Here is a 14,218-nt window from a genome sequence, read left to right as displayed (position 1 = left end):
TCGATTCAGTCGTCACAACGTGAGTGAGGAAATTCGAGTAGTTTTGACCCAGAAAGCGAAATTTGAATATCAGACACTTATAAATCCGTCTCCATATACACACAGGTCTTCTCTGGGTTCTTTCTCATCCTTGATGTTAAGATCTTTGAAATATTTGTGCCATGCTTTAGGAATTATAAGCTCAACATTAGCTTTTCTCAGTACAGAAAAACGATTTTTGCATCGCTTCGTGTTCTTCGTATTCCCTATTTCTGTCTTCTTAACCTTATGTTTTTTGTACCTCTCTTGTCATTTGATTTTTATCTCTTCGAATTGCTGTTGCTCGTAGTCCCTCTTTCCTTCTATTAACCTTCTGTTTTTGGTCTTTCGGGGGATTTTGAATATATATATTTTGTCGACTCTTATTATATCTTATCATTCGATTTTCCGTCCTTCTAGATTCGATCGCCCCAAAGCGTTAGAATTCAATCCAGGGATTATTTCAGTTCACTTCTCTCCTGCTCCCTTACACTGCTTTGGGAGGTCTTAATTTTCTTCTTTTTCTGCAGCGGATGTATAAAATACTTCACTATTCAATTAATCGACTAAACTAGATTTGTATTCGCACTTGAGTCCCGTTGCTTTCAGTTCTTGCCATGCAGTTACTTCACCTTCTCTATTCTTCTTGCATTAAGAGTTGCAACTGATGCTGATTGCTGATCAGTTTCCGCCATCAAATCCTCCACTGAAGACTTACATTTACCCATCTTTCTTCTCGTGATACGCAATATCTTATCTTCTTTCGCATTTTATGTGTTTTTCATGTAGAAAAACGCTTTTTTGGCTCATTAGACGACTGTAAAGAGCGGCACTTTAAGATCCTGTATATTCATATGGTGTTAAAATGTGAGTTCTACATGACTCTTTAGCAATGAAACGCACTGAAAAGCGAAAAATAAAATGAAAGAATGCGCATTTTTACATTTTGATCCATCAGATGAAGCTCCTGGTTTACCAAACAGGAGTTTTCTGTAAACCAACAATAAGTATTTGCTTCTGAATGAGATATCGAGCTTCTTCTTCTCCGAATGTGCAATGTGGAAACCCCTTTTGAACACTCGCCTTCTTTGATATGACCAATATTGAGTAAAAACAGTTAAGTCGGTTAGGAAAAAACGACATAGCCGGCAAAATTGTCAACGCATGCTGCGATCTGATAAGAGTTAGCCGGGGCCGTTTTAAGAAAAAGGGGCCCACTGCAACAGGGGGCCCTGAGCGATCAGCGTGAGGTCCTAAAACGAACAGCCTGTACCGAAATATTGTGGTTTTATGGGGAGAAAGTGCGTGCCTGCGGTGCGTCTGGCGACTTTTTTCTTAATGCGTTTGAACTTAACCAAGGCATCATTCAAACAGCTTGGTGTGATTCAATAAATACTTACCGCCTGTTACGGGATCGGTGACGGGACGAAAACAGCACATGTAATTCAAGAGAGAAAATAATATTAGTACGCAATTAATAAGAAATTACAAAACCCCCATATGTCCGCCCAGTCTTTCCTCATCCCTTTTATCGCATTTATTTGTGAACTCCGCCCACCGGTATCATCATTCATCATCAACGCTAATCATCGTCGTGCCATTTCGTTATTTGGTGCGTTACATCGTTCACTTAAAACTGACTGAACACCTTTTTATATCGCCCTTATCTTACCAGTATCATCAGTCAGTTTGTTCAGCTTGTGGTGCAGTCACGCAATCACACAAAAAAAACGGACAAATAATGATCAAATGGCAGAAAGCGGATACTTAGGCGAAATTGGCAGGTATCCTGTTTGATGGGGATTTAAGTAAACAACCGGCAGCGACCACCATTTGTTGCAAGAATATCATTCTTCTAACTATAAGAGTCGGTTGGTTAATGATGATTGTTGGCAAATAATGTGGGCTCATTCATGGACTACCTGCAGAACTTTTTTCCTTCTTCCGTGTATGTTAGCAAGCCTTCAAGTGATGATGGCATGAAAACTTTTTGAGAAAAACTCAACAATATAACACTGACCCCAACAGATACAAATCAGGAACGAAATGGGCAGCAGAAGGCCAAACCCGAGCGAAAAATTAAAGCGCATGAAGCTGAAGTTATCACAAAGGAGACCAGCAGAAGAAGATATTTTGGAGAGATTTAAGAAGAAACTGGTTTGGTGCAAATAATATCTGAAAATCGTCATTAGTCGGAAGATTATGAATAAAAGAGGTGGCAAAAAAGCTTTCCTTAAAAAACCTAGATTTAGCTGACCAGTCTAAGTCCTATTTCTACGATTTTTCAAATCAAATCAGTTCGAATAAGTACAAAGTACACAAGTACATATTTTTTGCTGCAGAAAAATGCTTAGAGAATAAGAAGTGACCCAAAAAAATTGCTCCGTTAATTGCACTTAAATTGTTACGAAGAAAGCAATAAATTAGAACATTGAAAGTGAAACTGGAAATATGAAGAAAAATAAATATCACAGACAGAATACAGATGGTTCAAAAGTTAATGGTTGCAGCTTCTTGCTTCTTCTTGCCAGAAAAAGTGAAGCAGTCACAAAGGGCGAACTCGTAATCTGTTTCTCCATACAAATGAAGAAATAATGGACCTGATGATTATAAGAATAGAACTGACGAAATGAAGGAAAGAACCCTCTTGAGACTAAATAAATATATGGAGTGCTTAACATAAAAGGAAGGAAAAGTTCAGTTTAATAACATCAGGCAATAAAGAAGTTACTAGAATTATAGTACAAACACATAAACTAGTTCAATGGGCCTAAATAATTAAATTTTGAGTTTCGGATTAATTCCATAATAAAAGCAGTTAATAGAAATCAGAATACTAAATACCAATTTCCCTGATTTTCTTTGTCTTATGATTTTTCGGCCGTTGCTGATGATGTGAATAAGAAAAGGCCAATTTTCCATTGAGAACGTTGCAAGTAGAAGTTGAATATGGTTCAACAGGTTCATGGTTTATTCTTGCTATGAAAAATTTAACAGAAACAAAGAAGGAACCAATAACAATTATAAAACATTAAGAAAAAGATCAATTTAATAAACAGACGAAAGGAATTGGAAGCAAGTGAAGTGGAAGTTTGAAGAATTAAAATCAGGTCACAACAAGTACAAACTAGAAATGAGCCTAATTAACTCATGTCAAGTCAATTGCATCAAATGTTTTTTCGTCATGTTCTGATAATTTAAGTTATATTTTTCATTAAAAAACTAAACTAAGCTTACCAACCGTCGTCAATGAATTTGAACACTCACCGTGAAGGGGTCCTGAAACAATAGCAATAAACTATCATTATTCATTTACTTATGAGTACTGGGATCAGTTACAAACAATAGTATTATCTGATTGGCACATACAATTTGAAGTTATGCTATTTATAGCTGCGGCCAACTGAAGTCTCAACAGACTTTGCATTTCATTTGACGGGGATTTACAATGTAGTGTTCAGATATTTTACATTGTTTCTTCTTCTCAAAGGCCCATTTTCTGATTCATAATCTGAATGTTAATGCGAACCTTTTCTTCTGCCTCAATTGCGAGTCGAGATCGCTTCAACACCAGCATATATTTGGGACAAGAGAAAATTTACGACTGTTTTTTTCAGGAACATTCACTTTCAATTAAAAAAAATTTGAGTTAACATCAAGAAGTACAAGAAGCCTTGTACTTCTGTTCAAATTTCATGGAGTTTCGAATAATTTCTAAGCAAAATATTTGTGGTTTTAAATCATCGTCCCGCCATGCAGGCGATTTCGGTGCTAATCAATCAAGCCGACTCATCTAACATTGTAAGTCGCATAGCACATCCCAAAAATTTATTAATCAACTTAACATGGAACGAATCGAGTCAAGCAAAATTAGTGTAAACCGCCCATAGCGTGTTGAGTGCGAGAGTGAAAAATTCGGGATACACAGGCAGTTGCACATCCTCAAAACGCGGAATATTCGAAATCGCAGCTGTTGTGCCGTTTCGCCGATCCAGAATAACGCTTTCCAAATTAATCCCCCACTTGACAGGCGAAGTAGTCGAAAATAAGTTTTAAGAGGTGTTGAAGTCGAAGATACATGTGTTCATACTCGTCTGGGGCATTTAGTCGGATGAAGGTTTCACATCTGATTGATTTAGAGGATTTTCTAGTGTCGCTTAAGGGAGATTTAGTGCCTTAAACCGGCATTTACATAAAACAGGCCCCATAAAATTCGCTAATCGAATAACCGTCCTCATTGACCAAACAGGAATCGCAATTAATAAAATTGCATCTGTGTGGCTTTTTACAAGCGAATTCAGGTTAGATATATCTGTATCAATATACATTCATCAACCAACTCTGACTATTATTAAACGTATCATTTCAGAGTCCCGATAAAATCGCAACGACACTGTCCAGTCTAAACGTGCATTGCCTTTGCAATTTTCCCCGGAAACGTTCAGAATGTGCCCGTTTGAAAGGATTTAATAGACACACAACTGTATGCATTCTGATTTATTCGATGCGGACCTTCCTTTTTCATGTCCGTGCTATTTTCATGAATACCGAAGCTTATTTTTCAGGTTGTTTCTATTAAAAGCGTCAGACAATGGCCGATTTACATATTTTTCCTAAAAAATCTAGACTCGCTTTTAATATACCAGAGACCAGACCACACTTTGGTTGTAACCGAAAAAAAATCAAAATTTTACATTTAGTACAGGGTGTTTCAAAATAGGCTTCACTTCACATATTGGTTAGTCTCTAAAATGTGCTCTTCAAACCTTCAAATACAAGGTGAAAAACAAGGTCCAAAGTTCAAGTTTACTTACTTGGGAAGACTCTAAATTGGTCAATTCTATAACATAACAAACCACTGTGATGCCCATACAAGTAAATTGATACTTTTGAGAAAATGATCGTGGTGGCAATTGAAAACGGAGTACTCATAAGCAACTATTAAGACCGTTTTGATCCGGACAGGGTCAAACACTAACAGCCCTGGCAAACCCTTTAACATCAAGGTATAGTTGAAGGGAAGAATATTTATAAACCTTTCAACTTTGGACATTTTCACCCATCAAGCTCGAATCGTGCGAATCAAATACACTGTTGTTTTTGAGAACTCTTTCCAATTTTATAATGCGTTTTTGACAAAACCGTTCAAAGGTTTACCAAAAATACAACGACGATGAAACTGACGTGATCTGGAAGCTTTGGCTCAACGCAACTCATGTTTCATAGTATCATGTCGATGAGTAAAATGATGCCATCAAATTTTTGCATAAAAAAGTGATCGACGAAGAAAATCTGTTGTAGGAGAAAGTATGGAGTAACTAAAAGTGAAAAAACAACAAAGTTATCAGTGAAAACAACACTAAAATGAACAAAAGCACGCTTTGAAAATATAGTTTCTGAAGTTGATGAAAAATAATTTCGGTCTCAGAGGCTTCAGCAGCATTGAAACTGATCTCTCTGAGCGTCGATCAGGATTTCGTTAAGTTCCAGACCATTTTGCCTTCTTCCTCTTAACCAGTGTCTGAAGAGAAAATATGCACTATTTTGAAAAGCTTTCGTTCAGAGTGTACCAGATGAGCGTTTTCATCGCAAAAATATGGTCTAGCGCTCTATTTATTCGCACAAAATCGCTCGTACTTATGTGCAAAGAAAAGCTGATTTACACATGATGAATAACGATAATTTTTTCGTCGCTTAATTCAAGAAGCACTAAGAATTTATTGCGTCGGTTTATAACTGGAGGTTTATTAGAAAACCCATTACTGCACGTTTAACATTCGTAATTTTCGGGCTGCGGCTACTGGAAACCAGATGGGGGATGACATTAATGCGCCGCGACGCACTTCAAAGACGCACATAACTTTTCGACTTGCCTCGTAAAATAATTTTCGAATGATGTTTATGGTAAAAACCGCTCTTCTGAATGTCACAGCAAATGTGGAACGCATAAACTAAGGGAGGACAGTTTTGACGAACTTATTGCTCTCTAAACTGGAAACTCTTTCGGACATTTTTATCGGGGTGGTGGCTAATTAGCTTTCGAAAGCAGAGGAGAAGTTCGAGAGAAAGACATTTTTTTTTGTGCGACAGTACGGCGGTAACCAAAGACATTGGCGACAGTGGCTGCAGATTAAGATCGTGCATATCGCATTTGCGGCCACGTTTGCCTACCATATATAAATTTTGCGGCATCTTTGCTTTGATTTGTTGGCAATTAGCGGTGGAAAACCGCGACCAGGGAGGTAGAGTCGCTTTACATGGTCTTTATTAAGATACTTGAACGGTCGTTCCGTGCTAAACGGTTTCACCTAACGGTTTCTACGCTCAGTTTCATTCATTCAACTCTTCGCGGCGCTCTAGATTGTGTGCAACTTTCCCCATTAAATAGTTTAGAGGTGCCTGATCGGGTGATCTTGGTGGCTCGACCGTAAGAAAGGTTCAATCCAATCAAGTCCTTCCATGCCAGTTTTCAAAAAACAATGCGATATTCTGCGTTTACTATACCAAAAGAAAAAAACGTCCATCGGCGGCAAGGAAATAATATAATGCGCTGTTTCCTCAGCGAGGTGTATCTTCTCGAACCTCATTTAGGAATGTAGAAAAAAGAAGAGAACATGGTGTCAATGAAGATCCGGTTGCACTGGTTTAGTGAAAATTTTGATATCTAGATTGGACGACTTGGTCTTACCCCATGGCCCCCTACTAGCCCTGACTTGGTGCCTCTTGATTTTTTCCCTGGAGTTAGTTAAAGACCATTGAAATTTCGTTGCGTGCGTCTTGTATGAAAGTACAGCACCCATAAGATGAAACATAATAGGCATTGGTATGGGCTGCAATAATTCGCTTTAATATCGAATCGCTGGTAATGGGTAAAATTAGTCGGTATACCCGACCGGTTAATCGAAGACGTGATCAACAGTCTTGGGCAAAAACATCCACTCCCGTCGGTCGGTTGGGGCTGAGCAAAGAACCGACCGAAAGAGAATTTCAATAAAATTCATGACCCAACTTAGGATATGTTGCACCCATGATATAATTATTTAAATTCTTGATTTCCCTCTGGGCCATACTCGAGGCCCATTCATTCTGGCGGCCAAAACTCGAAAAAAATTTACAACCACAAAATGGAACCCCAATTTATTATTGCCGGTTCACTTGTTCCAAGTGGGTGTGACACCCAGGGTACAGACGTGGCGCCACTACGAGAGAGATAACCGAGTGCGTCGGTGGGAACAGAGCGTGGGTATGACGAAGACGGTGATAGTGGTGATGTATGGGTTTTGGATGTATGCGACGTCAATTAGAACGGATCTTGTCATTTACACCCTTACAAGACCAAATTCTTGTAAAATAACGATCTAGATATATGTGGTTCGGTGCGAGAGGATATCTGGATAGAATACACAAACATCTGTTATCCCTATTTGGTTCCAAACTTTTAAGTGGAAACTGGGCAATATTTTGACTCAAACCAGGGGCCTTAGGGTTCACCTGTTCGGTCAGACAATAAATCAGAACCTGTCGTATCTTCGGACCCAATATAAATGAGCTATTAGGGGCCGCGTTTAATTCGGATATGAGCAATATAGTGCCGGCCGATACACTTATTAGGGATATAAAATCCGAAGGCATTTACGACAACAGCGTTGATAGCCGGTAATGGATCAATTTTGTCTTGATTAAAGGCCTTTACCGGCGGAAGAAGTGGCTCTAGTGCTTCCCGAACCGGATTCTCAAACACAACCTGCCCGCGCTTTTTTCAACAATCGAAAAAGTTAAACGGTTATTGAAAAACTTTTTATGCCGATATGCTGGACATAAGAATGTTGCACATATAAATAACGGAACGAAAAATCTGACTGAATTCTAGGAAAACAATACACAGAGTAGGTACATTGTAAAATGTATTTAATATATTTTAGTGAAACATACACCTCTTGTCCTTCCTATCTGTTGGCGCGCTATGATTTAATAATTAATTAATTAAAATGGACAGTTAAATTGGTTGCAACAACAATTGCATGACTCATTAGCGTCGGCTCATTAAAGCCTGCATGAGAAAAGACAAGGGAAAAAACTGTTAACGAATGCAAAACGAATTCGGAAAACATTAATTTACGGGCCATGATAATAACTAGAATGCGAGCAAAACGATACATATGTTGTGCAGCACTTATTAAATATCAGGTGACACCGAGTTGTCACCTGTGTTTAACATAAATTTCCCTAATTTGACTTGATATTAATGAATTTTTAATTTTCCTAACGTACTTCATTTTCGGTGCCGTTCATTAAAGGCCAATTTGTCAGGATCTTGCATGTATTCCATGTAGGGCAATATTTTACTTGCATAATTATGTTATTAGGCTCAAGCTGTTACAAGAAATGGAAATCGGATGGTTCTGACCAACAGTGCATTTATCTGGGCCAGAACTATTAACAGTAGAACGTGTTTCTTACCATTGTCTGCATGGAAATTCTAAGCAGACGTGTGCTTCCTCCGAATCATTATTTAAATACATCTCTCTGCATTTTGACCAACTGCTTGATCCTCTTATTACCGAAAAATATTTGGCCAATTTATTAAATATTCTGCTTCCAATGGTTGGCAACCGAAAGCTTCTCTGATAGAAGTTACTTCTGAATCATAGCTTGCTGATATCGACCCTCATTGTAGAGGTTCTGCACGGTGTCGGCAGCATATCTTTTGTCAACTGTTTATTGCTATGCCGTTTATTTTGAGTTTTATATCCGAATCTTTTAGAGCTTCGATCGATCGCTCTAATATAAATTCATCAACGCGAGTAACTTCAGCAGTAGCAGTAATTTCTTTGCAATTTTTGAACGCAAAATGTATGCACTAGTTTGCACTATCATCGAACGTTTTATTTAAAACTTCTGTTTTGTTCTTATATTGGTGTTAAGTTTTCCTCGCAAAATCGAGCAAAGGCCGCAACTGTTCTTATCTATATCTTCGAATATGATTTGAATGATTTATATTGACCATTTTTGCATAACTTTCCCATTTTTATTACCGTGTTCCCAGCTTTATTTCGAACACCAGACAATTCTATTTTTCCGTTTTTTTTTTAATAGGGCAGTTAATCCTTAAGCGCGTGGGTTGCGTGATAACAAGGTGGAGTTTGCAATAATAATTAACGGCCATGTCAACCGAACTAAAAATACGGAATAAAAGATGTCAAAACGAATTGAGAATGAAAAAAGTGAACATGGATCTCTGTCTGAACGATATTCAACAACAAATAAGCGCCGTGGAATCTGTTCTACTTTACGAAACGTCTGTTTTGCAAACCGTAAAACAAAAAACAAATTTGTCAGCCAACTAGAGCTGACATTCGTCGTTCGTCATTGCGCAAAACCATGTAATAGATTAACTCTGATAATTTTTAAGAAATTTTCAAAATATTAATCTGTAGGTACACGTTGGTAGCGTCAAATTGAAAGGAATCTGTAGAAGGTTTGAAATTTCCAAAGCTTTTTACAGAAAATATTATTTGAAAGAACTGAACCTTAACTTAAATTTTTCATGTTACTTTGAGTGTTTCTCATTTTCTACTTCTTATACATATATATTTTTTTAATTTTATTACATTTCATGAAGCCTCAATGGAAATTTCAATTTTACAAACACACAAAGGTAATTTTTCAAATTAATTTCTCTACTAATTGGAATTTTCTCTTACAGCTTGAGCCTAAGTGTGTCGCAGGATACCCTCTAGGTAAAAGTTCTTGATTACTTTTTGATAAATAATTCGTTCTTCGTTAAATTCGATAAATAATTCGTAATAAAAGACGTGAGGAAATTCTGTCTTTTTTTAAGACAAAAATTTTTGAGGCGAAATACCCAAAAAGAAGTTTGTAAAAAAACACAAAATGAAGAAAAGCCGTTTTGTAACCCAAGTTTTATTATTAAAAGTGCTTTTCAGAAGACCCAAAATTCATTAGGTAGTTGCTCAAGTGTGATCCTGCAAAACTGATGGGAACCTGATATTGAAAAAACAACTAACAAGACGCTTTCTAATAATGTTTTAAGAAGCACGGACAAAACTGATTTTGCTCGCAGGCTCCCCAACTATGCAAAGAGAGTCAAACTCACCCAGCTGTACACTTTCAGTCTACGTTCCACAGATTGCAAGTCTTTGACTCGAACACCGCACTAATTAGCCGGATTTTCCAAAATACCTGCTAATTACTATAAATCTAATTAAAAGGGCTTCCGAAACCATTCAGGAGGTTCTTTATCTGATTTAGCTTGAAGCGCTCTGAACGCCGTTTGGTAGTAAAACCTGATTAATTCGCTACATTTTCGATATACATAGTTGAAAGGAAAACCAGAGGGAGGTTGGTTGCAAACGCGAATTAATTCGGACAATTTGCATTTTTCATCTGCGACATGGTTGTTAATTGTTATTTTTGCCGATGACAATGGCACTTCCGAAAACACCCTTGTCCACACCCCTACGGATAGCGGCAGGCCAATCCACCCACTGAAGCGTAGAGTTGTAGGGAGTTGTGTCGATAGCAATAATTTTCCGCTTTTAATATTCTACCCCAGAAATTGCACTGGTTCTGATGCAGAAAGATTCCGGCCCTCTAAAGCAGCTGAACTTTTCTTATTGGCGTTTAATTCGTCGACAGTTTACTGGACAAACGTCCACTATCGAAACATTTCATATCGATTCAAACGGACGCACTCTCGCCCCGGCAGGATTTACTGGAACAAAATTGGCTGCCTCTCTATACAGAGTGGCAATTTATAAACAGCCCCACTCGACGCCACAAAAAGACGCGTCCAATGAATGTCATCCGCAGAATAGGGGGTCGATTAATTTTTTCAAATTTATGTGCGACACGGTGTCGAACGAAATGTTGGCAGATTTCGTCAGGCGGCCTCTTCAAAAAGTATTTCAGCGTGTAGTTTGTGAATGTTTCAGTTGTCGCTTTGCGGCAATAAAAACATTTGATGTCGCATTGTCCTCTAGATTCATTCAAACTGGATATTTTCGATTCGGAGTTGCATCAGGGCTGCATTTCTCTAATCAAAGCAAAGATGATGAGCAAAGCAAGACTTGCATGGTCTTGCGAATTCAGGAAATATTTTTGTCAATTTTTATTCTATTCAATCTGATGCAGAAGCAGCCGTAGAAGTTTTTACTACTGTTCATTGAAACATTGCCTCGGAAACGTTTATTTAAATTTACATTCATGCGCCGGTACTAATGATGGCGATTTATTTCCGAAGCGGCATAGAGAACCCAAACTAACGCAAAGGCACCAGATAAGAAAACGGCTTATAAAAAGTACCTTTAACGCCGCAAGAAAACCTGGTTTTTACCACTATCCGCACAAGAGATCTAGATAGAGATAAGACAAGGCGACGCGACGTGTGTGGTACGAGGCAAAGGATTACATTTTTTAAGACCATAGTTAAGCCGGGATTGTTAACATAGTTAAGTCATTTCGTAAGTCGTGGACGAACTTAAAAATCGTTCGGGCGAACGAAAAATTGTCGGCCTTTAAGCTGCAGGTGACTGGTGACGAATTAACCGAAATATAAATCACGTGGGCGGAATTGATGGAGAAGCCAAGTGAGGAAGACATCAGGCCAAACATGATCCCGATGATGAATATAATCGAATGTAAAAAAGATGCGGGAAAAAAACGGAGCTGACGGATCTGTCCTGACCCACGAACTATCCACTCTTGCTGTGAGAGATGTCGCACGTGTTGCATAAGTTCGCATGCACCGGGTGACGTCACGTCGCTCCCTAAGTGCATTTGCATGTCACACGGGGGATTCAGAGTGCGAAAAAATACGACAGCCAGAGAGCGTGTAGCCGAGGCCGGTGTAGAGCGCATCGATCACTTGTACGGCTTATATTTGTCCCATCAAGTTTAATTCGAATTATTTCACGCAAAGATCGTCCCATTTCGATTCAAAACCGGTTTACACTACCATATTGAACAAGGAACAAGAGCGATCTGTGCACAGAACAGTGCAAACACTATGAGAAAAAGGTCAAAGAGCCATTCTTAGATGGAATCCTACGGCGCGCCGCGCTTGTTTGTATAGCCGTTTGGCAGCACTCGAATATTCTGGTTCAATTACGGAAGGTCCCCTGTTGGATTCGGGTTCAATATTTGGAATTGGTACTGTTTCATCTAAAGTCCTGCTCTCAATATTGAAAAAGAAACTGTCAAAAACGTTTCAGTTTCAATCAACCTTTATCCTCCATCTAGTCTTCAGAAAGTTATGACAGTAAATGCACTCCCAGCTATTTTAGCAGAGTCTTTTTAAACCACCTCTGAGTGTTTCAGTAGTTTCTTCAACCGATTAGACAACAGATCTTCAGCAAAACAAAACACTGCAATTAGTGACAGAGTTAAAAAGCCTAGAAAAACCACCGATTTCGTCGACGGACGGTCGGTAGTTATGTTCCAAACGAGTAATTACCACACGCAGTGCCCACAATGACAAAAAAATAATAACTTGAAGAACCTGCGATCAGCTGCCGGGTTCCAATTAAGAAATTCGAATGATATCTCTGCACTACACTACACGTCATTCCTTCGAATGCCATCGATTTAAATTAGTGGTGTTGCTTTTTAAGCTGACATCTGTTAGTATACACCACCACGCGTGCCCCAAGTAAACATATATACTTTCAGTTGATTAATAATATCCGGATTTAATTGGTTGAAAAAATGGTTCGTTATTAAAGCCACTCGGCTGACGCACGTCCATCTGAAACGCTCCCTCCCAAACTCTAAAACCGAGTAAGTTTGTTTGTAAATACCCGAATTCTCCGGAAATTTATATATTTAGCGGCAGATTAATCTCTTGTCGCCCGCCTTCATCGAAATATTTTAATCATCCGGTGCGCGCCCGTCATTCGGATTTTCTAAAAAATAACTCAATGCCTCGTGACATTCGCGACGTCCCGAAAATATGGGCGTCTTTGTCCTGAACGATACCACATAACCGCAATAGAACCATTGGCGTCCAGCACCTCGGCCGGTTTTGATCTAGGTGCATTTTTGATCATGCAGAAGGATGTAGGTAGTCATATTGAGTCACATTGCATAAAGCGACCTTAAAGAATGGGCATTCTGCTGAATGTTAAATGTAGAAGATCCAGAAACAATATAAGAATTTACTCTTTTGTTGCTCCTAATACTCAAGCGAAGCTCCGAAGCATTAAAAAAACATTTTGGAGGGTTCAAGATAACATATTCAATGTGCGTTAGCAGTACCTAGATATAAAAACTGGACAACATATGACTACAATATGGAAATGACCCGATCACTTCCATTGAGCGGTTTTCTAAACCTCGGTTAGTTAGACAACCAGAAAAAGAATGGTTTTTCTAATTAGTGCTGACTGTTGTTAGTTAGTACCGCTCGCGATATCACATTGAGATATTATCCCAACTTGCATCTGTTTGGGAGCGTTATTATCCCGGTGATATATTCGGATGCTTTGGATTTTATCGTGCGAAGGAAAAGCGATTCTTTATTTTTATGTTTTACAGATGTTTAGACAAATATTTCGGTGGCCGTTTAGGCTTTTTTTCCATTGCATTTTTGACTATTTTGGGACCCTCTGGAGAATTTCTGGCCGGTTTAAAAAAATAAGAACACGCCACCCTGCCTATGACGTTAGATTCATTCGGTGCTAGTGAACAAGCACCCGGATTTTCGATGTTTTAATAGAAAAGTGAACTTTAGAACGCAATAAACCGTAGAGAATGTAGCAAAAGCAGAAAAGTAAACATTGCAATATAACAATTAAAAATTAAATAAAAGTAGCAGGAGACAGAGTCACAGAGAACATTGGAAGCTCCAGAGCAATCAAAAAAATTAAGATATGCTGACGACACAGTCTTCCTTGCAAAAACTCTATGAATTCTCCAAATCCTACTGGCGTAGGTACTTTCCGCCTGAAGGCAAAGAAATCTCAACTTCCACGGGGAAAAACCACCATCAACTCGTGCTGATGTTTTAACCCATATAACGAACTAGAAGTATTCTCAGACTATGAAGGCTTTCACGGCCGGTTAAATCACATTTAGGAATGTTTAGACTAAGACAGTCTTAGTCGGAAAGCACGGGAGATCACTTCGCCCACTGCCTCATCGCCTTTGATAATGTCCACCGCAGTTGTGGACGAAACGTCAG

The 14,218-nt window shown here is 38.6% G+C and overlaps 1 protein-coding gene across 5 annotated transcripts in view; it reads right to left on the bottom strand.

The window, feature by feature from the left end:
- Positions 1–14,218, bottom strand: part of LOC109539382 (ankyrin repeat domain-containing protein SOWAHB) — a 57,832-nt gene that overhangs the window by 11,636 nt on the left and 31,978 nt on the right. For 3 of the 5 annotated variants that reach the window (XM_019907093.2, XM_019907094.2, XM_048669685.1), the window contains 2 exons: positions 3,286–3,297; positions 1,419–1,421 (listed from right to left, as the gene is read on the bottom strand). In XM_019907093.2, coding sequence (XP_019762652.2) covers positions 1,419–1,421; positions 3,286–3,297 — 15 coding nt within the window. The remainder of the gene's footprint in view (positions 1–1,418; positions 1,422–3,285; positions 3,298–14,218) is intronic. The other 2 variants (XM_048669683.1, XM_048669684.1) reach the window with 1 other exon arrangement.

This window comes from Dendroctonus ponderosae, unplaced genomic scaffold (genome assembly GCF_020466585.1).
Source record: "Dendroctonus ponderosae isolate FM_Combo_2020 unplaced genomic scaffold, Dpon_F_20191213v2 Dpon_F_20191213_9, whole genome shotgun sequence".
Lineage (NCBI taxonomy): Eukaryota > Metazoa > Arthropoda > Insecta > Coleoptera > Curculionidae > Dendroctonus > Dendroctonus ponderosae.
Note: the sequence above shows the minus strand (reverse complement) of the source record. Positions and strands in the feature narration are given on the sequence as shown.